Below are 26299 nucleotides of genomic sequence, written 5' to 3' on the forward strand. Positions count from 1 at the left end.
TAACTACAGTTGGCTGAATTATAGATGGAATCATACTCCTTTTACAGAGACCATGAATTGCCTGCCTAACATAAATTTTACTGACAGTGAGGCAAGAAAAATAAACTTTATACAGTCCCAGTTTTCCTGACAAGATGATACAGTATGAATAGGTAGAAAGTCCTCATCCTATTCCAAAAAGAGAAATACTAAATACAATTTAACAATAACAACAACAAAATTACACTGGAGCTCAAAAGTAAGAAAGCAGAATGTCTAGGTGCCCCAAACAAGAAAGTCCCACAGTGGTGAGTGGGAGCTGAAGCTCAGCAACCCTAGTAGGGTAGGACCTTAAGTTATAGCACCCATGTGGAATATAGCACCATGTGGGTGCTATAGTCTATAGCACCCATGTGGAAATGGGAGATGGAAATGGTTTAACTCCCTGCATTAAACAACAAAGAAACACAAAACAGGAATGAGGAGTCAAATTTGCAAATTAAAGCCAGGAAAGCCAAACCTGGGACACAGGCTAGAAGTAGGCCACTTTCTTACTCTAGATAGAAAGAATCACTGGTGACAAACACGAATGCCCAGCCAGTGCCATGTGTGGAATGCGATTTGTACCACCTGGTGGTATGGGAACTCTAAGCTGAAAATTAACATAAACAATTTGTCCAGAACTAGTGAAAACCATAGATCTCAATGAGGGGTGAATAAAAAACACACCATAAGAAGACTGCCATAAGCCAGAGAATGCTTTTGATTCCAATGAAAACAGAAGGAGTTCAGACAAAAATTATGAAGAGCATATAAAACCTACCATCATGAAATTGAGCACATGTAACAAATATAAGAACTGAAATCCGAGGAATTACCTACAATAAAGCAATCTGAAAAAGATATTTATTTATGAATGAATAAACACATAGCAGAGTCTCACTTTGTCACCCAGGCTGGAGCGCAGTGGCATGATCACAGCTCACTGCAGTTGATAAACTGGAAGGATAAAATTACTCAGAATGAAGTGCAGAGATTAAAAAAAATAGGGAAGTTAAGAGACAGAAGACATATCAAAGTTTCTAAAATGCTAAAAGGACAGAATAGAGAAAATGGAAGAGAATGCCAGAGACCTGCAAAAGAAAGGAATCCTCAAACTGAAAAAGGAGGAAGAATCCCTAGTAGGAAAAATGAAAATAAACCTGCATTTTGTTATATCACAGATAAAGGGCAAACCTTAAAAACTACCAGAGAAAGAGGATAAGACATCCTACAAAGAAATGCCAAATTAGGCCAGGCACAGTGGCTCACACTTGTAATCCCAGCACTTTGGGAGGCTGAGGTGGGCAGATTACTTTAAGCCCAGGATTTCAAGACCAACCACATTTGCCTGGCAATGTGGCAAAACCTTTTCTCTACAAAAAAATACAAAAACTAGCTTGGTGCGGTGGCGTGCCCCTGTAGTCTCAGCTACTCTGGAGGCTGAGGTGGGAGGATGGCTTGAGCCCGGGAGGCAGAAGTTGCAATGAGCCAAGATCGTGCCACTGCATTCCAGCCTGGGTGACAGGGCCAGATCTTGTCTCAGGAAAAAAAAAAAAAAAAAGCCAAACTAACATCCGTCTTCTCATTAACATCACAATCCTATCCACCAAAAGAAAATGGGATATCTTCAACATGCAGAGAAAAAAACAAAACAAAACAAAAAACTCTGGCAACCTAGAATTCTATACCCAGTTAAACTATTGAGAGGTGACAGCGTGCTGGCAGTCCTCAGAGCCCCCGCTTGCTCTCGGCACCTCCCCTGCCTGGGCTCCCACTTTGGTGGCATTTGAGGAGCCCTTCAGTCCCCCACTGCACTGTGGGAGCCCCTTTCTGGGCTGGCCAAGGCTGGAGCCCACTCCCTCAGCTTGCAGGGAGGTGTGGAGGGAGAGGCACGAGCGGGAACCGGGGCTGTGTGTGGCGCTTGTGGGCCAGCTGGAGTTCCAGGTGGGCGTGGGCTTGGTGGGCCCCGCACTCGGAGCAGCCAGCCAGCCCTGCTGGCCCCGGGCAATGGGGGACTTAGCACCCGGGCCAGTGGCTGCGGAGGGTGTACTGAGTCCCCCAGCAGTGCTGGCCCACCGGCGCTGCACTCGATTTCTCACCGGGCCTTGGCTGCCTTCCCACGGGGCAGGGCTCAGGACCTGCAACCCGCCGTGCCCGAGCCTCCCACCCACTCCATGGGCTCCTGTGCGGCCCAAGCCTCCCTGACGAGCACCACCCCCTGCTCCATGGCGCCCAGTCCCATCAACCACCCAAGGGCTGAGGAATGCGAGCGCACGGCGCAGGACTGGCAGGCAGCTCCACCTGCAGCCCCGGTGTGGGATCCACTGGGTGAAGCCAGCTGGGCTCCTGAGTCTGGTGGGGACGTGGAGAGTCTTTATATCTAGCTCAGGGATTGTAAATCCACCAATCTGCACCCTGTGTTTAGCTCAGGGTTTGTAAGTGCACCAATCGACACTCTGTATCTAGCTGCTCTGGTGAGGATGTGGAGAACCTTTATGTCTAGCTCAAGGATTGTAAATACACCAATCGGCACTCTGTATCTAGCTCAAGGTTTGTAAACACACCAATCAGCATCCTGTGTTTAGCTCAAGGTTTGTGAGTGCACCAATTGACACTCTGTATCTAGCTGCTCTGGTGAGGATGTGGAGAGTCTTTTATGTCTAGCTCAGGGATTGTAAATACACCAATTGGCACTCTGTATCTAGCTCAAGGTTTGTAAATACACCAATCAGCACCCTGTGTTTAGCTCAAGGTTTGTGAATGCACCAATCGACACTCTGTATCTAGCTGCTCTGGTGGGGCCTTGGAGAACCTGTGTGAGGAAACTCTGTATCTAACTAATCTGATGGGGACGTGGAGAACCTTTGTATCTAGCTCAGGGATTGTAAACGCACCAATCAGCGCCCTGACAAAACAGGCCACTCGGCTCCACCAATCAGCAGGATGTGGGTGGGGCCAGATAAGAGAATAAAAGCAGGCTGCCCGAGCCAGCATTGGCAACCTGCTCGGGTCCCCTTCCACACTGTGGAAGCTTTGTTCTTTCGCTCTTTGCAATAAATCTTGCTACTGCTCACTCTTTGGGTCCACGCTGCTTTTATGAGCTGTAACACTCACCGCGAAGATCTGCAGCTTCACTCCTGAGCCCAGCGAGACCACGAGCCCACCGGGAGGAGTGAACAACTCCAGACGCGCTGCCTTAAGAGCTGTAACACTCACCACGAAGGTCTGCAGCTTCACTCCTGAGCCAGCGAGACCACGAACCCACCAGAAGGAAGAAACTCCGAACACATCTGAACATCAGAAGGGACAGACTCCAGACACGCCACCTTAAGAGCTGTAACACTCACCGCGAGGGTCCACAGCTTCATTCTTGAAGTCAGTGAGACCAAGAACCCACCAATTCCGGACACACTATCATGTAAGAACTTTTCAGACGTACATAACACGAGCCCACAGGCCGAGCTAATTTTTCTATTATTTTATAGACATGGGGTCTTGCTATGTTGCCCAGATTGGCATAGGTAATGCTGCAAGACCCTGGGCTCAAAAGCAATCCTCCTGCCTCAACCTCCCAAAGTGTTGGGATTATGGAGTGAGCCACTGTGTCTGGTCTTTTTTTTAATAGAAGTTCAATGGGACTGAAGCGGTGATACATTCAATGAATGTGGGCAAGGAATGACTTTTAATTCCACAAATATTTACTAAGCACCTATTACGTTCCTGCCAACATGCTATGCATTTGAGATGCAAAGATATTTATATATACAAATATTCCCTTACCCTTAAGGGATTTAAAAGTGACAAGCCATTTTTTAAAATATGATGTTTATCTTTTTTCTTTTTTGTATAAGACATTTACTTCTATAACTTATATTCTGGTTCATTTTATTGAAACTGACAACAGCAAGAGTATGTTCTTTAGTAACAAACCATTTCTAAGGAAAATTGACATCTTCAAAAGCTACTGTGGTTCAGATGGACAAACACAAAATGCCAGGTGGTCAGGTTGAACCAGGGCTTTATATCAGCAATGTTAAAAGTACTTTCCTTAAAAATATATTTTTAAAAATTGTATCTTGGCCAGGCACGGTGGCTCACACCTGTAATCCCAGCATTTTGGGAGGCCGAGGTGGGCGGATCACGAGGTCAGAAGATCGAGACCATCCTGGCCAACATGGTGAAACCTCATCTCTACTAAAAATAAAAAAAATTGGCTGGGTGTGGTGGTACGTGCCTGTAATCCCAGCTACTCGGGAGGCTGAGACAAGAGAATCACTTGAACCAGGGAGTCGGAGGTTGCAGTGAGCTGAGATCACGTCACTGCACTCCAGCCTGGCAATGAAGTGAGACTGTCTCAAAAAAAACCACATTGTATCTTAAAACATTAATAGAAAGAAAAATGTTAATCTTTAAAGTTTGAAAAAGATTTGATGCATTTCTTTACTATCACAAAACAAAATGAACACCAGAAGTTCCTAATACAAAGACTCATCATCCTAGATTATACCCCCAAGAAAATAATCATTCATTACTATGAGATGAGATGGTATTGCTTATTACATGAAGGTAAAGGGAGTAAGCAGAAAGAGAAGGAACTGGGCCAATCAAGAAAATTCCATCCTCATATTTTGCAATTTCTGAAGCCATAGAGAAATCATGCCAAGCAATGGCAATCGTCAATTATTTACGTGTTTACTCTGGGTCTTGCAATGACCCTGGTAGCACTGCAAAGCTCACATGTATACAGATACATTTTTCTTAAATTGGTTTTATAACTTCTTTAGGAAAATTCAGCTTTTGCAACCATAGCTATTAGACACGTGGATCTTTAATTTTTGCCAAACATTCCACATTTAAAAATCTGATTCGTTTAGGCAATAATAAAAGGAAATTTTTTTTTTTTGAGACAGAGTCTCACTCTCTCGCCCAGGCTGGAGTGCAGCGGCGTGATCTCGGCTCACTGCAAGCTCCGCCTCCTGGGTTCACGCCATTCTCCTGCCTCAGCCTCCTGAGTAGCTGGGGCTACAGGCGCCCACCACCACGCCTGGCTAATTTTTTTGTATTTTTAGTAGAGAGGGGGTTTCACCCTGTTAGCCAGGATGGTCTGGATCTCCTGACTTCGTGATCTGCCTGCCTCGACCTCCCAAAGTGCTGGGATTACAGGAGTGAGCCACCGCGCCCGACCAGGAAAATCATTCTTATTTAACATGGGCTCAATAGCTATCTTTTATTTTTAAAAATCTATCTAGTTTCATATTTCCATTTTAGCAGGGAACTTTAATACTTTACTGAAACAAGGCTGTGAAACAAAATAGTTACATTAAAAATAAATTTTAGGAATCAATGTGCCATTTAGGCTTATTCTGAATGAAAGCTCTAAAGGTTACATGTATAAACTATGTATGGGTTGGGGGCAGTGCACTGGATTAGTTTCCTATTGCTGCCATAACAGAGTATCACAAAACGAGTGACTTAAAACAACATAAATTCATTATCTTATACTTCTGTAGGTCAGAAGCTTGACATGGGTCTCACTAAACTAAAGTCAAGATGTTGGCAGGGCTGCATTCCTTTTTGAAGGCTCTGGGATAATGAATTTCTTTGCTTTTCCAGCTCCTGGAGGCTGCCCACAATCCTTGTCTTGTGGTCCCCTTCCAAAGCTAGCAACCCTTCTCTAACTGTTCTTCACAGTCACATCACCCTCTCACCACAGCCAGGAAAGGCGCTCTGCTTTTAATAACTAATGTGATTAGATTGGGCCTATCCAGATAATCCACGAGCAAAGTGGGTTAATTAACATCCTTAACTGCATACCTCCAATTGACCCATCTCAAGGTCAGCTGATTGAACCTTAATTGCATCTACAACCTTAATTCCTTTTCCTGTTTGCTGGGTAATGTAATGTATTCATAGGTTCCAGAAATGAGTTAACAGACATCTTTGGGGGGGCATTAATTGTTTTCCACTGGCAGGGAGAGTGGGGGTCTTAACCTGGGTCCACCAACCCTCCAAAGGTTCTGTAGATGGGTTTCAGGGACTTCAGAAAGGGATATCTATGAATCCCCTGAAGCTGTATTTGCACATTTGAGCATGAACACGTTTTTCAAAAAAAAGAGCCCATGGCTTTAATCATGTTCTTAAAGGTGTATATGGCCAGAAAGAGTTGAAAAACCGCTGTTTTAAGCAGCAGCACCATTGGTATACTTTTCGAATATTCTTGTTTTTTGAAAAACAATATCTACTTTATAAACATTTTGGTGCTCGTTAGAAAAGTTGGTTTCACTAAAATAGTAGTCAATCTTTCACAATAAATGGTACAAGATAAATAATGCTGCAGTGCAGTTGCTATTGTAGTGACAATTATAACTTATTATAAAACAACGTACAAGGCTAGGATGAAAAGATTCTAGATTACGTGAACTTAACTCAAACTTGTTCACTACCAATTATATCAAAGCTGTGAAGTTATGACACTGTGGCAACACGATGAAACAGCAATAGTAATGAAGATTCAAGTAATAAAAGATTCAGTAAAATGATTTGGAATAGGAATTTAAAAGATAATACAGGCATACCTCTGATATACTGCAGATTTGGTCCTGGACCACCACCACAAATTTTTTGGTTTGTCAGTACATATAAAAGTTATGCTTACACTATATTGTAGTCTATTAGGTGTGCATACATTATGCCACTGCTTTATCAACTAAGTTTATGTAACATTCTAAATTCTTTGTTGCTATTTCAACAATGTTCACAGCATCTTCACTAGGATAGAGTCCATCTTAAGAAACCACTCTTTGCTAATCCATAGGAAGCAATTCCTTACCTGTTAAAGTTTTATCATGAGATTGCAGCAGTTCAGTCCCATCTTCAGGCTCCATTTCTAATTCTAGTTCTCTTGCTGCTTCCACCACATCTGCAGTTAGTTCCCCCACTAAAGTCTTGAATCTCTCAAAGTCATCCATGAGGGCTGGAATCAACTTCTTCCAAACTTCTGTTAATGTAGATATTTTGACATGCTCCCATGAATCAAAGATGTTTTCAATGGCATCTAAAATGGTGACTCCTTTCCAGAATGTTAACAACTGACTTTGCCCAAGTCCACCAGAGAAATCATTATTGATGCCAGTTACAGTCTTATGAAACTTATTTTCTTTTCAAATTTAATTTTTAGAGATGGAGTCTCACCAAGTGGACCAGGCTGGCCTTGAACTCCTGGTTTCAAGTGATTCTCCCAGGTCAGCCTCCTGAGTAGCTAGAACTACAGGCATGTGCCACTGTGCCCGGCTCTGTATTTCTTAAATAAGACTTGAAAGCCAAAATTACTCCTTGATCTACGGGCTGCAGAATAAATGCCGTGTTAGTAGGCATGAAAACAACATTCATTTCCTTGTACATTTCCATCTCTCTCTTGGGTGACTAGATGCACTGTCAATTAGCAGCAATATTTTGAAAGGAATCTTCTTTTCTGAGTAGCATGTCTCAATAGTGGGCATGAAATATTCAGTAAGCCATGCCATAAACAGATGGGCTGTCATCCAGGCTTTGTTGGTTCCTTTATAGAGCACAAGTGGAATAGATTTGGCATAATCCTTAAGGGCCCTAGGATTTTCCAAATGGTAAATTATCACTGGCTTCTACTTAAAGTCTCCAGCTGCACTAGTCCCTAACAAGAGCGTCAGCCTGTCCTTTGAAGCCAGGCATTGACTTCTCCCCTCTAGCTATGAAAATCCTAGGTGACATCTTCCAACAGAAGGCTGTTTTGTCTTCATTGAAAATCTATTGTTTAGTGTAGCCACCTTCATCAGTGATCTTAGCTAGGTCTTCTGGATAACTTGCTGCAGCTTCTACATCAGCACTTGCTGCTGCTATGGAGACAGCTTCTTAGCTTAAATGTCATGAACTTCTGTTAGCTTCAAATTTTTTCTTCTACAGCTTTCTCACCTCTCTCAGCTTTCACAGAATTGAAGTGCATTAGAGCCTTGCTCTGGATTAGGCTGTGGCTTAAGGGAATATTATGGCTAGTTTGATCTTTGATCCAGACCACTACAACTTTCTCCATGTCAGAGATAAGGCTGTTTCACTTTCTTATTGTTTGTGTGTTCACTGAAGTAGCACTTTTAATCTCCTTCCAGAACTTTCCTTTGCATTCACAACTTGGCTGTTAGGCACAGGTGCCTAGTTTTCAGCCTATTTTGGCTTTTGACATGCCTTTCTAATGAAGCGTCATCATTTCTAGCTTTTGATGTGAGAGATGTGAGACTCTTCCTTTAAAGTTGAACAATTAAAGGCCATTGTAGGATTATTAATTGGCCTAACTTCAATACTGTTGCATTTCAGGGAATGGGGAGGTCTAAGGAGAGGGATAGAGGGAAAATGGCTGGTTGTAGAGCAGTCGGAACACACACATTTATTAAGTTTGCCATCTTGAATGTGTGCAGTTGGTGCCAAACAGTCACAACAGGAACATCAAAGATCATGCATGTGATCTGTGGATCACCTTAACAGATATAATAATAATGAAAAACTTCAAAATATTGTGAGAATTACCAAAATGTGACTCAGAGACACAAAGTGAGCACATATTGTTGGAAAAATGATGCCAATAGCCTTGTGTGAAGCAGGGTGGCCACAAAACTTCAATTTGTAAAAAAGGCATTATCTACAAAGTGCAATCAAATGAAGTACACTAAAACAAGGAATGCCTATGTATTATGATTACGATAACCAAGAAGGTACTTTTGTAGGGAAAACTTTCTTCTTCCAGAGTAGACAGAATGAGTCCACCCTAGATGTACTAACTATCCATAATTCTCTATAACTTACTTCTTACTTTTAGGTTTTAGGTTTATACTGGTTAACAGCAGAAAAGTTCCTTATCTTCATTTAGATTGATAGTATGAAACATTCAAATGAACTTTGATAATACTTTTTCTTTTGAACCAAAAGTGTATTCTGTGTATTTTAAGGCATTAGATCTAAACCAAGTTGCATTATTTTCATTGAAATGATATTTATTGAAAAGCTCAACTGAAAAAAGTTAAGATTTTTGATATGAAAGGGTAAGTAAAAAAATCAACTCTTAACTTTGCAGATAGCTATCTTTGATGTCAGTATACTTAAAAATATAAGGAAGATTCCCCCCTACCTCACAGGCACATGATTAAATTAGCAGTTTTCTATTTACTCAGCTACATATGGAATCTATCTTTATATAGTAGAAGGCTATACTAGAATTGTTCAGAGAATGTTTATGAAATAAGAAACCCTCTATTAATATTCTCCAAGCAAAAAGTAATTTTGGAGGTAAGTTACTAAAGAACAGTAGAGGGCACCTAGGTAGGAATAGCGAAGAAGTGAAAAAAGCTGATAGGGAGGAATCGTTCCCACACCCATACACTGTAACAAATGAGGCAAAAAAGTTACAATCCAGTAGAGCAAGTTTCAAATGCAATCAAGAACAGCCTCTAGTTCCCATTTCGGCAGGAGAAATATTATCAGTAATCTCTGCATCTTTCTAAATCTCTTTGGGCGAATTCCTGGAGACACAGCTATAGCTGATAATCTGCAGATAATCTGATTCATTCTCCCCTGCTCATCTGTATACTCCAAGGTGCAGAGAAGGCTTGGGAGGATGGTGCACAGGGAAGCAGAACAGACTGACAGTTGTCCACAGGAGGCCACGAGGAAGTAGTGAAATCTTTTATTAAGCAAGTGTGGAATGGATCTATCTACTGGGCTGGCTTCTCCAGAATATACCTCACGGAGCAAACAGAACAAAGAGCAGTGCATGCTAAACAGCTGCACCAACTCTTCCATAACCAGATGATTAGGCCTGATAAGTCAGTGAGAAAACTGGAAACAAGGAGGAGATCTTCAAAGCCACTGGAAGGTCCTGATGGCTCTGACCCACTGAGAAGCTAGAGTGGAAGGCTTAATTAAAAGTTCTGATTCTAAGGTCAAAAAGGATCTGCCCATCCCAGGATAGCTCTTTGTACACCTTGTTCCTGAGCTTCACAAGACACTCTAAGGTCATCACAGGTGGGCACACCATGTGGCCACAAGCCCTCATATCCACCTGATCATGCCAACTCTGCCATAAAGCAGACAAAACAACAAAACATTTCGGGATTTTTGCTTAAGTATGAAAATCCTCAACATCATTCAAGGTTTGTGCCTGGAGATAGAAAATGTTACTGTAAATGCAGTTTTCCAATACTCAACAAGAACCTAAGGCAACTATGAGCTATCCCTGAATTGTCTTAACTCACTATCTGCAGAAAAGCCAGCTGGTCAGAGGATCCACCACAAATATACATAGAGTCAAATTTTCTGCCTATGTTTAAAAATGATGTTCAAATCTGAAAAAAACAACAGCATTTAGATTCAAATCCAAAACCTTTTCTGGGGAGAGAGGGAGATGAAAGTTTTTAACCATGGGTCTGCTTTCTTCCTGGAAGGAGTAATACTTATTATATAATCCAGCTAAACTCTTTTTTCAATAGTGCTTTGCTTTCTGAGTGAGCCACATAAGGACAACTTTATATTGGCTGTCCTGAGCCTGCTTTTATTTCAAGAATAATGGAAGTATCTCTTCAAATAAACACAAATCAAACTAAATCTGATAGAAGCTGCTTGTGGAAATTCAGCATCACTTATAGGGGTGACTCATTGTTCAAGAAACCCATCTATCTGAAATGATGCAAAGTGGCAGCATTGGGGGGAGCAGGTGAATGCCATGTGCTACAGGGGACATGTGCTACAGACAGAAACACAGGAACTCCATCTCCCTGGGGTCTGCTGACCTGCTGGCTCCGTGGGAAAGGGCCAAGCGAGACCACAGCAATTACCTTCACCAAAGCTTGCAGATGTGCAATGGAAAATTTCGCTAATAACCCTCAGTTCACCATGAGAGTACAGCCCAGGAGTAAATTCCCTTTAATTCCTCCTACAGACAAAGGCTAGAGCAGGATAGAAGCCTTTCCAGATAGCAGTCTGAGCACTGGACTCAGCACCATAGCCCTGGCATCCAGGCCCTACTTTGCCACTTACTCTTTCCATTTGGGGAGATTCTGTACCTTTCTGAGGATCATCTTGGGGATAATGAAAGATTTGGAGACTGGGATCTAGGAGAAGGGAGATTTGGATCTGGGACTCCTACCAGTCTCTTTCGTATTTAAAATTCACAATTCTACTAGTCTTTATAGGATCTCCAGTAAGTACTAATAGATAGGTCCATCACATCTTGTAGCCTTGACCTCTATTTCAAATCTCTGTATGTACCAAGTTTTATTTGTATTACTATATTTTCTATAAAGACTACCTGAAGATCTCATATGAAATAATACTTGTTATATGTGACCTCATATGAAATAATACCTGTTATATGTCGTATCACTGGCAACAAAGATCACAGAAGAATGGTGCTGGTGAAAAAAAATTAACCATAGAAAGCCTTTCTTGGCAGGCACCCACTGCTGCCTGTGTTTTCCAGTGGCTAGCTTAGGCTCCTCATGTCCCTCCACCCTGGCCTCCAGCTGGGCCACTTAGGCTGATTTGATTAGAAGGCAACCAAATGGCTCTCCAGTGTCTGGGGAAGAAGATTTCAAGCACGTACCACAAATGACACTGAGACACTACAACTAGTTGTGAGATTTGATGTAATTATTTACTATTAATAATAAAGTGCTAAAGTATGTGAAAGATTCAGCTTTTTTAGTAAATTAGAGTTAATTCCCTATAATCACATCATCTTTACTCTCTTCTATTCTGACATGCTTTCTTTGGTTATGCATTAGAGAAAGTAACATTTTCACACAGAGAAAGACCAAATGGAAGCATATCCTGCTAGAAGTGAATTTAATGATAAGGCAACTGTTTTCATATGGGTCTAAGACAGCAGTTCTGAAGCTTTTTGGTCTTAGAACCCCTTTATACTTCAAAAATTATTGAGAATCTCAAGGAGTTTTTGTTTGTGTGGGTTATATCTACTGAAAATTTAAAGTCTTTATCACCTAATTAAAATAACAAAAGCCCATTACATGTTAACATAAGGAACTTTTTAAAACAAAAGTAACTATATTTTCCAAAGCAAAAAACCAAAAAATTAGTGAGAAGCGTGGCTATGTTTTACATTTTTACAAATGTCTTTAATATTTGGCTTAATAAAAGTCAGCTGAATTCTTCTGTTTCTACATTCAATCTGTTGTGACATGTTGTTTTGGTTGAAGCTTATGAAGAAAATTGGTCTCATACAGATACGTAGTTAGAAAAGGGAAAAATATTTTAATAGATATTTTCAGATTTGGAGATAATTATGAATTTTCTTTTTTGACACTATACCAAAACTCAAGGTTAATTTCATTAAAAATCTGAAACCTTTCAGTGAAATTTTTATATTGTTAAAATTCATTGGTGTATCTTGAACTTTGGGTAAATCTTTTCCCCATGTGTGATTTTTAATATCATTCACTGGTCATTTAGAAAATACTTATTAATAGAGTTATACAGATCTTCAAAACACGGACACATTTAATTATACCACGTTACAAATATCACTTTTGTCATTATCAGAAAAATACGTATTGGGAAGGTGTCAATGCTATGGTGGTAGATACAAGCTTTTCAGTATTTTAACTTTCACTTGAAAGCTTGAATTTTATCACTGGCAACAAGCACTATCCATTGTTTTCCTTGAAGTGACATGCTCACTAGGTTCATTTTTTTGGGGAAGTGCCAAATACCCAAGTCTGAATAACCAGTCTGTCTATCAGTCATTCTTTCAAGTACAAATGGTGTTCTATAAAAAAGAGGCTAGTTCAATTTGCAACTCAAACAATTATACAAGTGCTTTATGCAAACTTCCCATTTCACCATACAGAACATAAAAAAGATGGGCAGTAAAGGGTTGAGATTTGCTAAAATTAATTTTGCTGCTTCCTCAAAGATATTCATAACAGAAAGCAGTTTCTTTTTCCTGCAAGAATGTGGTGGTAAAGAATCCATTAACTACTAGTGATATAGAAGAGCTGGGCTCCCATCTAAACCCCACCCTTAAGCTCAGCCTAGATCCATGGCCCTACGTGGAAACAGCTGACCCTGTTTTTCCACCCAAACGTTGCCTTTTTGGCTTGCCCCTTACCCCCATCCTGGGCCCATAAAAGACTTAGCTGGCAGAGCAACACAAGCAGCTGAGCGGCAAGCAGAGAAGCAACTGAGCATCGGAGCCTACGGACAGATGCAGCTAACTTCAGACGGTGAAGCTTGGAGAGGGGCCTGGCTGGAGACTGCCAGGCTTCAGGGAAAGATCACCTTCCCATCCCCTTTCCAGCCTCCCTTTCTGCTGAGAGCCGCCCACCGCTCAATAAAGTCTTCCGCATGCATCACCTTTCAAACAGTTCATATGACCTGATTCTTCCTGGACACCAGACAAGAACCCACGTGCCAAGAGGGCAGGGGCTGCCACTCTGACCCTCCACTCAGCTGGCTGGCACTTGGCTGTCCCCGGATGGGAGAGCTTAAAGTGCATTGGTTGTAACACACTTGGACACTGCTGCAGGGCCCTCACAGAGCCTGCTCCCACCAGAGAGGAGTGACTGGCTGGTTGCAGCGTTTGTTTGCTCCTGTTCCTATACTTGCTTGCTCGCTTGTATACTCTCTCCTATGTGCAGTGGCCAGCAGCGGGCTGAAACGAGCCACTCCAGTTCCTGCCCGCGAAGGGGGTCAAGGGAGCTATCCTGTCTCACTACTACAATTAAGGGCCACTGCCTGTTCATGGTAATCTGCCAGCAGGCTCCCCAACATGGCTTTTGAATCGTAAATGTCAACAAGAGAAAAGGTGGACCCCCCGCCGCCGCCACGAGTCTTGGGGCTATCTTAGGGTCCATGGACCACACTTTGAGAACTGCCAGTCTCTAATAAACTGGAATGTCTTCATTCAACACATACTTGATACCTTCATGTTGGCAAATTTGACCATGATAATCAAGAGTGGGCTTCACCCAGCTTTATGTCCACACACATGAAATGGTCCCCCACCTGTGGGGGCCCTTCATGACTTTTTCTTAACCCCCTATGTGCCTTACTGCTCTCTGTTGTCCAATATAAGTCTGCCTGGTCAGTCCGGTCTTCTCACTAGCTGCCAAACACATTGTCACATTTCTGGCTCTAGATTTCCTCAGAACTCGGCTTCTTGCCCAACACTGTCCTAACTGTACTCGAAGGTACAGCTTTACAAGACTTCCCTTGCATACTCTTTTCTTGCATTATTATGTTGATTTCTCATTTGGCAGCTTTATCATAAAATGGTATGCACCTTGATTTAAGATTTTATGTCATCTCATACAACATACCAAACCAAGCATCCAATAATGCTGCACATAGGCCAAAGATCCTAATTTCATCCATAAAAGAAATATAATGAAACTAGAGGTTCTCTTTGAATAGGTAGGGCCCCCTGTACTATTTGAAATTACTTTGATTGTTTAGGTCTATTTAACTTTTTAACTAGATCACACTCCTCTAATCCAGAGAGCAACCATGTATTTTTATTGCACTAAGTCCTGAGTCATGCCCGATAGGCTCTCAATAAATGCTTGCTGTATGAATATAAACTTACACAAATATGACTGTGATATTGTGAAATAGATATTTGGTCTTTGTCCCAGCTTCCTGGCATACAACCCCTAAAATCCTTGAAATAAAGTCATGTGCTTTTCTATGCTAATGAATTGGCTGGTGGCTGGCAGCCCCCTAGGAGCTTCAGGATGGGGCTGGTCACCTGAAAGACCAAGGCAAGGTCAGAGGGTTGGGACTGTCAGCCCTACCCCCCAACTTTCAGGGAGGGAACAGGGGCTGATGGTTAAGCTGATCACCAATGGCTTAACCATCATAACCATTATGTAGGTATGATTGATTCAATACCTATGTAATGAAGCCTCCATAAAAACCCAAAGTACTGGATTCTGAGAGCATCTGGATAGCTGAGAAGGTGGACATTCCCAGAGGGCACAGCACTCAGGACTGAGTGTGGAAGCTCTGCACCCCTTCCCCCATACCTCACCCTGCGCAGCTCTTCATCTCTATCCTAATAAAATGGTAACCCTAAGTATTTCCTTGAGTTCTGTGAGCTGCTCTGGCAAATTAAACAAGCCCCAGGAGGGCGTTGTGGGAACCCTGATTTATAGCTGGTTGGTTAGAAACACAGGTGAAACAAACTGGGTCTTGTGACTGACAAGCTGTAGGTAGTCTTGTGGGACTGAGTGTTCAACCTGTTGGATCTGATACTATATCCAGGCAGATAGTATTGGAATTGAATCGGAGGATACCCAGGCATCTGCTACAGAATTGACTGCTTGCTGGTTTAAGGGAAAATCCCCCACACAGTTGGTCACAGAAGTCTTCTGTGTTGACTGTTGTGGGGTGAGAGCAGAGGAAAAACAGGGTGATTTTTTTTCCCACTCAACAACAAAGAAAATTAAATTTCTGGAGGATATTTGCCAAAAAAGTTTTTTGAACAAGATAAAAAGTTCTTGCTGTTAAGGCATTCAATTATTTCATCTGCAACAAAATAGCCTTACATAGCAAATGAAATAGTGGGATACGGCTTTCCAATCCATTTTGAAGCAGGTAATGTTAGTCATGAGACTTGTTTATAGATTAACTGAAATTTGACTCCGATACTAAGTAATGCAGCTAACAAGATGACTGACGTCTCCAAAATAAAACATCAACTTACCATCTTGCTGCAAAAGCTGTGAGAGCAGATCCTAGTTATATTAAAGGGGTATTATCTTCATCAGATAATTTGCAAAATATCACAAATTCCAGTTCAGACGTATTTGTCTTATCTAATGCCAACTCACCACAAAAGAGTTATGCTCATACCAACAAATTTGAATAATTATTCACATTTTCATTTATAGAATCTCTTTGAGAAGGAAAATGTCTCCAGGGTATGTCAGAGACCTTTGTGGCAGCCCCTCCCATCACAGGCCCTGAGGCCCAGGAAGAAAAAATGGTTTCGTAGAAAAATGGTAGAGGCTTGGTCTCCTGTGTCCTAGCCGCTCTAGCCATGGCTAAAAGGGTCCAAGGTACAGCTTGGGCCACGGCTTCAGAGAGGGCAAGCCCCAAGCCTTGGCAGCTTCCACATGGTGTTGAGCCTATGGGTGCACAGAAGTCAAGAATTGAGGTTTGGGAACCATCACCTAGATTTTAAAGGATGGATGGAAACCCTTGGATGTCCAGGCAGACGTTTGCTGCAGGGGTGGGGCCCTCATGGAGAACCTCTGCTAGGGCAGTGCAGAAGGGAAATGTGGTGGGGTCAGAGTCCCCACACAGAGTTCCCAATAGGGCACTGCCTAGTGGAGGTGTGAGAAGAGGGCCACCATACTCCAGGCCCCATAATGGTAGATCCACTGACAGCATGCATTGTGCACCTGGAAAAGCCACAGCCACTCAATGCTAGCCCATGGAAGCAGTCATGAGAGAGGCTGTACCCTGCAAAGCCACAGGGGCAGAGCTGCTCAAGACGATGGGAACCCACCTCTTGTATCAGTGTGACCTGGATGTTGAGACATGAAGTCCAAGGAGATCATTTTGGAGCTTTAAGATTTGACTGCCCCACTGGATTCTGGACTTGCATGGGGCCTTTAGCACCTTCATTTTGGCCAATTTTCTCCCATTTGGAATGGGTGTATTTATCCAATTCCTGTATGTCCACTGTATCTAGAAAGTAACTAACTTGCTTTTGATTTTACAGGCTCATAGGCAGAAAGGACTTGCCTTGTCTCAAATGAGACTTTGGACTGTGGACATTTGAATTAATGCTGAAATGAGTTAAGACTTTGGAGGACTGTTGGGAAGGCATGACTGGTTTTGAAATGTGAGGACATGAGATTTGGGAGGGGCCAGGGGCAGAATGATATGGTTTGGCTCTGTGTCCCCACCCAAATCTCATCTTGAATTGTAGCTCCCATAATTCTCCCGTGTTGTGGGAAGTACTCGGTGGGAGATAATTGAATCACAGGGGCAGTTTCACTCATACTGTTCTCGTGGTAGTGAATAAGTCTCATGAGATGTGATGGTTTAATAAGGGGTTGCTCCTTTCTCTTGGCTCTCATTTTTCTTTTTGCCTGCTGCCATGTAAGGTATGACTTTCACCTTCCACCACGATTGTGAGGCCTCCTCAGCCATGTGGAACTGTGAGTCCATTAAACCTTTTTCTTTATAAATTACCCAGTCTCTGGTATGTCTTTAACAGCAATGTGAAAATGGACTAATACACCTGACAAAAGGAGAGAGATAAGGCTGGGCATGGTGGCTCGTGCCTGTAATCCCAGCACTTTGGGAGGCCAGTGTGGGTGGATCACCTGAGGTCGGGAGTTTGAGACCAGCCTCAGCAACATGGCAAAACCCCGTCTCTACTAAAAATACAAAAATTAGCCAGCTGTGGTGATGTGTGCCTGTAGTCCCAGCTACTCAGGAGGCTGAGGCAGGAGAATCACTTGAACTTGGGAGGCAGGGGTTGCAGTGAGCAGAGACTACATCACTTCACACTGGCCTGGGTGACACCAAGACTTTGTCTCAAAAAAAAAAAAAAAAAAAAAAAGGAGAGAGATATATGAAGACAATCATACATCCCTGTCCTCAGAATACATCTGTGTGAGGAAATGAGTTCTTGAGTTGCAGTAGTTATCTGGCAACATGAAACAAAAGACCTAAGGACTAAAAGTTAATTTACTAAAGATAGTGGGCCAGAAAAGGAAAGAGCCTGAATCCCTATGGTGTCATGGGGCTGTCACACCTGAAAATGCCTCCTTCCAGACCTGCTGTTATTTGAATTAGTTTAGTGACTTACTATATAGCCCAATTTTTGATGGTTATTCTATTGCCTGCACTCAAAAGCATCTTGTACATATGCATATAGTATTGTATAATACAATGAGATAATGGCTATAGCAGATAAACACACACAAGTAAAGAGAAAGATGAGGAAAAATTTACACTGCTTTGGAGGAGAGTTGGGGGAGAGCTGTCACAGATGATACAAGGGGTAGGAGTTCAATCAGCAGACACAGGTGACAAGGAAATTTAAGCAAGGAACCACAGAAGCAAAGGCTTGGAAGGCCTAAGCATGTTTGGAGAATAGTTCACAAACTGAAGGCTCTCTAAGAAGAGCCTGTTTGTTCATCTTTGTATCCCTGGTGTTTAGTACATAACAGAATATAAATAGAATCTGCTCTCACAGCTTTTTACTATGTTGTTGGTACATACTCTGTGGTTGGTATGTACCAAGATTATTGGTACATAATTCATGTCAATAATCTTGATTAGGTGAGTGTCTTGGAATGAGACTAGAAAAGCACGCCAGGGCCAAATTGAGACAGGCCTCGTATACTACGGAAAGGACACAATAAGACACTTGACAGCTTTGGAAGATACAAAGTGACTCTGGAAGCCACACAATGACTCTCTAGATTTATTATTGCTATATGAGGATGCATGGGTTCCAGGAATATCTTTCTGACACCATTCTTCATGTTCTCTCTTCTTGAGTGGATTTCCTATACCAGCATTATGGCCAACAGATGACAAATAATGACGATGAAGAACACCAGCATTTATGCTGCTCAAAGGCGACTCATAACTTTACATTAGCTGCCAGCCAGTATACTCACTTTAACATTAACTTGTGGTGCAAAGAGTTGAGGAGACTTAACTTGTGAAAATGGTTGTAGGGACTGGCCTCACGCAGTACTTCCATGCGGGAATTATCACAAACATTTTCTAAACTCCCACTCTGTGCTGCCCACGGCTAAGTGGTAGTGTTTACAGGAGTATATGAGAGTGTCCCATGGTCCTGATTCTTAAGTAGCTTGTAACATACATGAGGAAAAAACGAATCCACATGAGGTAAGTAACAACAGTGACAGGTATACCACATCTACAGTGATGACTGGCATAGAGAATGGGCACTAAAGGAACCTGAAACTGAGTGATCCCTGAAGACTGAGGCTTTGTGGAAAAAACGGAACTTGAATTGGGTCAAATTGGAGTGGAACATCAGATAGGAGTTGATATGGCTGGAGGTGTAGGATAAGTTAATCCATCCAACACCATGATTGCCAGGCAAACCTGAAAACACTTCTCACTGAGAGAAAGAGATCATTCCCCTGACTGATTAACTATGTTCGTAATATATTTAATCAATGAACAATGAACAATGTCATCTCCAGATAATTTCCAGAGAAACTATGAAAGTTGTTCATGGAATAAATCATCTTTAAAATTCTCAGAACATAAAGGTGGGGTTCATTGTACCCTGACAAAAACTGAAAACCTGACTTTATCCCACAAGTATTTATTCATGAAGTATTAATTATATGTAAGATTATTTTAGGTTATCAAAGATGAATCAGACATATCTTACTATTTCAAAGTTCAGAGTTTATTAGAAAAGAGATGTCTATAACCATAATAAAAAATTTGAAAGTCATACTTTAGAATAATCACAGGACATAGAAAGTACTACTGGCTGAAGCAGAAAGAGTGTAAGAGGAAGGCTTTTTATTTCCAGCTGAGGGAAGAACTAGGGCAGACTTTGTGGAAGAGAGGACGCATTTGAGGTAGATCTTGAATGGGAGAGTGATGTGGAGATTTGGGGGATCAGAAATATAAGGCTGAAGGTTATTCCAGGTAGAAAAAAAGCTTAAGAAGAAAAAAGTAAAAACTACATAGCTATGTAGTTTACACATGTATGTATCACATATATATACACATAATATATATTTATACATATATAACATATAACATGTATATCATATACATTAAATATGTATGTGTGTTGTTACATAACATATATAACATATATTATATATACTTTATCCATATACATGTTAGAGATGTACATATTTGTATGTATAATATATGTAACATATACATTATATGTATATATGTATTATGTATTATACATATACGTATAAACATACGTTATATATATGTTTTATATATACATATGTATATATATCTTAAAGGAAGGATACATTCAACCCATGTGAGGTTTTTGTGTAACTGCTAAAGTGAAGGTAATTCTTCACAGACAAGTTATCTTGAAAAATTAAAAGACTGGTTTGTCATATTGGAAAAGTAAAATTGAAATCGCCAGAACAAAGTAGACACCAAAGGAATTGAGGGAAAAGCACAAGAAAACACGAAAGGGTCAAAGACCACAGCGATGTAAGCCGGCCATTGTTGAGCCCTGGGGCCTGTAGGGAGTTACTTATCCTCTTATTTTCAAAATTTAGGAAAATGAGATGTTTGGGTTAAATAGTCTTCAAGAATCCTTCAAATTCTGAAATACTGTAATTCCTTTAATCTGTAATTTTGCTTTATTCACCTATAAAAATTCAGAATTCCTAAGACAGAGGCAGGATTTTCAGATGACAAGGCAATAGGTGTTTCCATTACGGGGCCATGTCCAATTGATACTATGGTTTTCAGAGAAGGATAAAATAGAATTTGAAAAGGGCTGTTAAGTGCGTAACATTCTTTAATCCACTAGCTAGAGTCAGTCAGAGTTGAATGAGGCCTCTATTCCTAAATTTTTATATCATTACCTTGAAGGCATTATTTGAAGAACTACTATTTTTTAACTATTTAGATCTTGTGACTATTCTCAACAGAGAAACTGTTCAAAGAAGACTTATAGCTATTTTCTATACAATTGGAACAGTGACCAGCTAGGAGAAGAGTTGGAATCAAACTACTTCCTAACAAGCAAAGATCATTTCTGTCATTCCCAGTCCATTTTTAAATTAGCTTATAATTCCTTTCAAAAACATTTTTCTCTATAGCATTTTTCATTAGAAATCAGCCACAGTTCAAGGCAGGTACTTCACATAAAATTAAAGGACTGGACTAGATATCTTTTTAAGGTAGTCTAAAATATTCTGAGTACTATTAGCAACAAAAATAATAGCAGGCTACTGTAGAGACTTATTTACGCATCACCCCTATTGGTAAGCAATAATCATAATTACAATAATAAAAATGTACATTTTTTGAGTAATTTCAACGCCTTTCTTGCAAGGTGTTGAATGTGTTTTGCACACATCAGCTCATCAGTTACATTAGTGCATGAATCCTGGTATCATCACTGTGTGGAAAGATGCCACAGCTTCTCGTAGCCTCCAGCTAGCAGGGGAATAGGTCTCTATGTTTATAGTTTAAAAACTGGATTCTCCTTCCTCTAAGTAGCAGGTATTTTCTACTCAAATAACGTATTATATTCTGAATCAGAATGCTATCTACAATCAATCCTAGTTCTAGGCGTAGAAACACAAAAACCTTTTTCGTGTCAATACCAGTCACATAATTTCATATATATATACACACACACATATTTTAAAATCTTGATTTCTACTAAAATTATTTGAAAGGATAACTTTCTGATACAAATGCCATAAAATTACTGTCTAGCTACCAAAAGAAAAATGATAAGACCATGAAATATCCCACCCAGTAAGAGTTACATGCTGAAACCATAAACCTTGCTTACTGGACTACTTTGTAAACCAGCCATTTGTGAACAATTACTTTAAAGCATCATGCCATTCATTATCCTGAAAAACAGGATAATGGAATGCTCTATCTCCCCAAAGTCTGCTCACTGTAAACAGTCCATCCCTCCTTGCTGACTCCAAAAGCTGTATAAACATACTGCAATCAAACCCACCGTAGCTCACAGAAATCCTTTCTTTAAGTAATCTACAGAATGCCAATCTAATACAAATACAAGAAAGAGAAGTTCTTACTAACACAATATTTTCTATTTACAGTATTCCGAACAGTGCTTAAACCTGCACTGGTTATATAAAAGACACTCCCCCACGCTACCTCCCACCCCAGGCTGACAGCATGCTTAGTTCTCTCATTTACACCACACTGCAATAACATAAAGAGGGGCTTACTATTAATCCAGGTTTTACTACAAAGCGACCCGTTATTTCTCTGTCAAACACTTGCAAGAGTGCCAAGTGTCTGTCATCCAATTCAAGGGATTAAGTCTTCTTTTATAGTCTGATACTTGTACCAATTTATAAAAATACAGATATAGTTTCTTAGAGTTGGTCACAGTCTATATTTTGGCTTGGATTCAGGCAGCAGAGGTTGACTATGACAGCTGGCAGGAAACTGAGGGGAGAATACATCCTCCCCCTTCAGTCACCACATCTCAGTTGCCATAGTGATTAATCCTTAATTGAAGGCTGTCTTTGTACATTTCTTTTCAGAAAATTTTAAGTAAACTTAAGTTGAAAACGTGCAGTTGACTGAGAAAAGGAGGTATCACATCACAAACAGGTACAGTTCAGCTCCGTGACATACTTTCATATAGTAAAAGAACAGATGAACTCTAATAAAGGTATTATCAGTTCCTTCAAATGCTTAAAACACTTCTTTTTCGCCTGAGCTTAAACCTAAGTCAGACAGGTTTTCTCTTCTGTTATCAGACATCTCGTCTTGTTAAAATAAGCTGTTTTCAGAAATGGTTCTAAAATATCAAAATACAATTTAAGGCAAAATGTGTTCTTATTTTGCATATTACTTTACATAATTTGTACTATCAAGTAACAATGGTATAATTCAAAATTTATGTTAGGAGAGACAGAACATCTATAAAATATGTTCTATGAAGTTAATTTATAAAATTATAAACTGTAAGAAACCAAAGGAAACACTGAAAACAGTACATTTTACTCCTTTTTAAGATACATGGTTGAATTTGAAGAGTAGATTCAGTTTTTGTCATTTTGGTTATCAATAATTACTGTACATCAAATAATTACTGTATATGGAAAAACTCTGAAAGACCATAGGATCTTATCTAGGATTATGGTGTTTATTACTTCTCTTTTACAAGTTTTCAATTTAGTATATTCCTTTGCAATCTAGTTAAAGGTTCTAATTCAGACTCTATGGTATTCTTTAGAAATTGAAATACTGGTACACTGTGGCAACTGTTATTTGTGTACTGATTTCATAAAACAAATAGGATTTATTTTCTTACTGAGACAATACGTCTGCAACTGGCTACAGACACGCATGCACACAATCTTTCCAAACACAAGTAAAGTTCTTTAATAAAACTGTGATGACAGACATGAAGCACTCAGAGGAATTACCAGGAACCGAAAAGATTCTAGATTGAGCCCCAGATAAAAGATACTGTAACATCGGTGGGAGGTCTGAGGTTTTTTGGAGACTTCAGGATCAAGAAGTTTGCAGGTATTTTCTAACACTATGATTGAGTCTCTTTTGTTCTTGCTTCATTTCCCTTTCTCTTTGTTTATTCTCTTTTCTTCTCGTAACTTTTTAATTTTTTTCAAAACTGCAAATTCACTATTGCCACCCACTGCCACACCAGCTGCAAAACCTCTGAGTAACATAAATCTCCCTAGCCAAAGGTGATGAGTGTGTTTCAATGATTTCCTCATTAAAGGTGCTGAAGTAATATTGACGCGATATGATGAAATCAGTGATTGGGAACACTTTTTTCTCAGAAATTCTGTGAGACAGCTTTGAAATGTTAGAATGAAATTTTGCTGTATCAATTACTGACTGAAGTCAGCCACTGAAATGAGTGTTTCTGCAGACTGTGTTTGGGCTGCTAGCAATGGTGCCATGGGAATGGACCTCCCATTTAGTGGCTTTAAAGCTTCACCACAATGTAGTCATTAAACAGCTAATTCCTTTATCTTCTCTGAAAAGGGTTTATATTAAGTTGGTGTATGTGTGATGAGGGAGATAGATGGCCTCGAAGGGTATATTATAACCCCCAGGGAGTAGGTATTCCAATTTGTTTCCTAGCAAGAGATGCCCCTCCCTCTGAAAATCACTGTGAAGAGACAAGGTTTCTAATGAGATTGTGTTGTCCACCTCAAAAATATTTGGACTGAAAGAGCTCACAGGCCAACTGTGTTTCCAGCATTTTCGTTTTTATAACTTTGCTTAAGAAACAGGTTGCTTCTCAGGTCAATTGTTGCAGAAATTATATGCTTGTAAATTTCTTCTCTGATAAATATTTAGATAAGCTAATGACCAGTATATCCAGTTATTTCATTAACATCCACTACAGCGGTTTGCCAAATTATCTGACCTTTCACATTAAAATTTGTTTGTATGGAGAAGGACATGGTTTTAAAAAAGGGCACAGTTTAAAAAAAAACCTAATAAAAAATTAGCTACCTGTTTAAAAGATTCTGATATACTCTTTATCCTAACAAAGCAAGTTTCTGGAAAACCCAACATAATTCTGCCTGTCTTTTTCAGATGGCACATACAAGGCAGTCAAACTGTAGAAATGCTGTTTAAAGTGTTGGTTGAGAGATGGTACATTCCTGGATCAAATGAGAAGATGAGTATAAAAAGCATATTTGGGTCATGAAAGAATGCTTTCACGAGTTGTAGTCTGGCACTGGGCCTATGGATTACACTGAAAAATGCTAGAAAGGATAGCCTTTCAAAGTCTGTTATTAGATTTATTCTAGGGATATTATAAAACAACTGACTCTTCACTATATCGTTCTGCAGTCCCCAAAAAACCCGAAGTGACAAATTTCCTTCAAACTGAGTGCTAGGAAAAGCTTTGCTTCTCCTAGAACCAGTGTTATTTTTTTCTTTTTCCTTAAGGACAAACATTTCATTCACTCAGCCTTTCTCAGCAGGGTGTTATGGCATTTTGGGCAGAACAATTCTTTGCATATGGGAGTGCCTCCCCACTGGCCCCCTCAACCCAGTCCCCTGTCCAGGATAGCCATTTGGAATCCCTGGCTTCCAGACATTAATGCCAGCTAGGCATTCAGTCATTGTGACCACCCAAACTGCCCACACACATTTCCACATGCACTAGCTGAGATATCACTACATAGATAGCTTATCTCCTTTCTTTTTCTACCAGGAAAGTCAATAAAATTAGCCACTTTAATATAATATCTGGGTAGAACATATTATGTTCTATGCATTTGCATTCTAACTTTCTCCCTGTCTTAAACTTTCAGTTTAATTTGCATTTTCTCTGGTCCTAAATTTCATTTTGTACTCTGGTTTTACTGTTAAGGTAATTTAATTCCTTTGTCAAACCAGTGAGGTACGAATAAATTAATTCCCTTGATAGTTCAGAGGAATTCTACCCTCACCTTCATTCTTAAAAGTATAATAGCACTAAGTTGAAATAAAATATTGGTATTATATACAGTATGCATTCTGAACTCTTGCCCATAAAGTAATAGTAAAATTACTCCTGAGGCACTTAGCTCTTAGAAAATAATAAAGAAAAATAAGCCAAACACCAGAAAATATTTTTTAAAAACCTTTGATGAAAGTGACTATGTATAAACAAAAATATCACAACAGCAATTTTAAGTGGGAAGAGCCCATAGGAAGTATTTATGACTTTTAACAGTATAAAAACCCTTTTGCTAAAAATATAAATTCTATATGAAATGAGTTTTCTATGTGGGTCTTCATTTTAGGTGAAAAATTGTGGAGCAACCTAATCACACACTTTCCTTTTTCCATATGAGCAGAAATGGTTTTGGTTCTGATTGAACTACATGATTCCCTCAGATTCCTTTTCATTTTGGGAGTACTGGCCAATTTTTATTGAGAGAAACTATTAAGCAACTCAACATGATTAGGTATTTGGGTATAAATTTGTTGTTTAATCTAAAACATCTTCAATGACTACAGTTCCCAAATGGTGTTTTGATTTTTACACTTATTTGTATGTCACTTACAGTTGATCCTATTAACTTCTGTGAAAAATGAGGTAACTAAAGATGATACTACCCTATATTTTTCTTACCTTAGAACTGCAAACAGCTATGTTAGCAGGCAGCTGAGAAAACTGCTTCAACTCAAATACGTCATGTGCTGCCCATCGGCTCATGTGATTTTCAGCTTTGCTCGATCCAATTACATTCTGGTTTGAGTGAATATAAGCCACTTCCTGAACGGCATCTAGGAGGTAATTTATGTTTATTAAGTGATGTATCAGTATAAAGCAATATGGTTCCATAAAAACACATTATTCTTATTTTTAATACTCAAGAGAAACATCAACATCACAATATTCTTTAGGAAAAATATTGAAAAGAGAAAGAGTTCAAATATGTTAGTCTGGGTTACCTTGGAAATGACTTTTCCTTCTCATCAATGTGAGATGAGAACTACTGATAGGTAACAATCTTTAAACCTGAAATGGAGGTTTTGGCCAAAA

At 40.1% G+C, this 26299-nt stretch overlaps 1 protein-coding gene across 5 annotated transcripts in view; it reads right to left on the reverse strand.

Moving 5' to 3' along the window:
• ERCC6L2 (ERCC excision repair 6 like 2) overlaps positions 1-26299 on the reverse strand; it is a 186428-nt gene that overhangs the window by 57884 nt on the left and 102245 nt on the right. For 3 of the 5 annotated variants that reach the window (XR_004673385.3, XM_034967797.3, XM_003811162.7), the window contains exon 17: positions 25886-26040. Coding sequence is in view for 4 of the 5 variants with exons in the window: in XM_034967797.3 (XP_034823688.1) it covers positions 25886-26040 (155 nt within the window). In the remaining variant the exon portion in view is untranslated. Of the gene's footprint in view, positions 1-6856; positions 22574-25885; positions 26041-26299 lie in introns of those variants that run through there. The other 2 variants (XM_034967799.3, XM_034967798.3) reach the window with 2 other exon arrangements.

The sequence above is a fragment of the Pan paniscus genome, chromosome 11 (genome assembly GCF_029289425.2).
Source record: "Pan paniscus chromosome 11, NHGRI_mPanPan1-v2.0_pri, whole genome shotgun sequence".
NCBI classification, from domain to species: domain Eukaryota; kingdom Metazoa; phylum Chordata; class Mammalia; order Primates; family Hominidae; genus Pan; species Pan paniscus.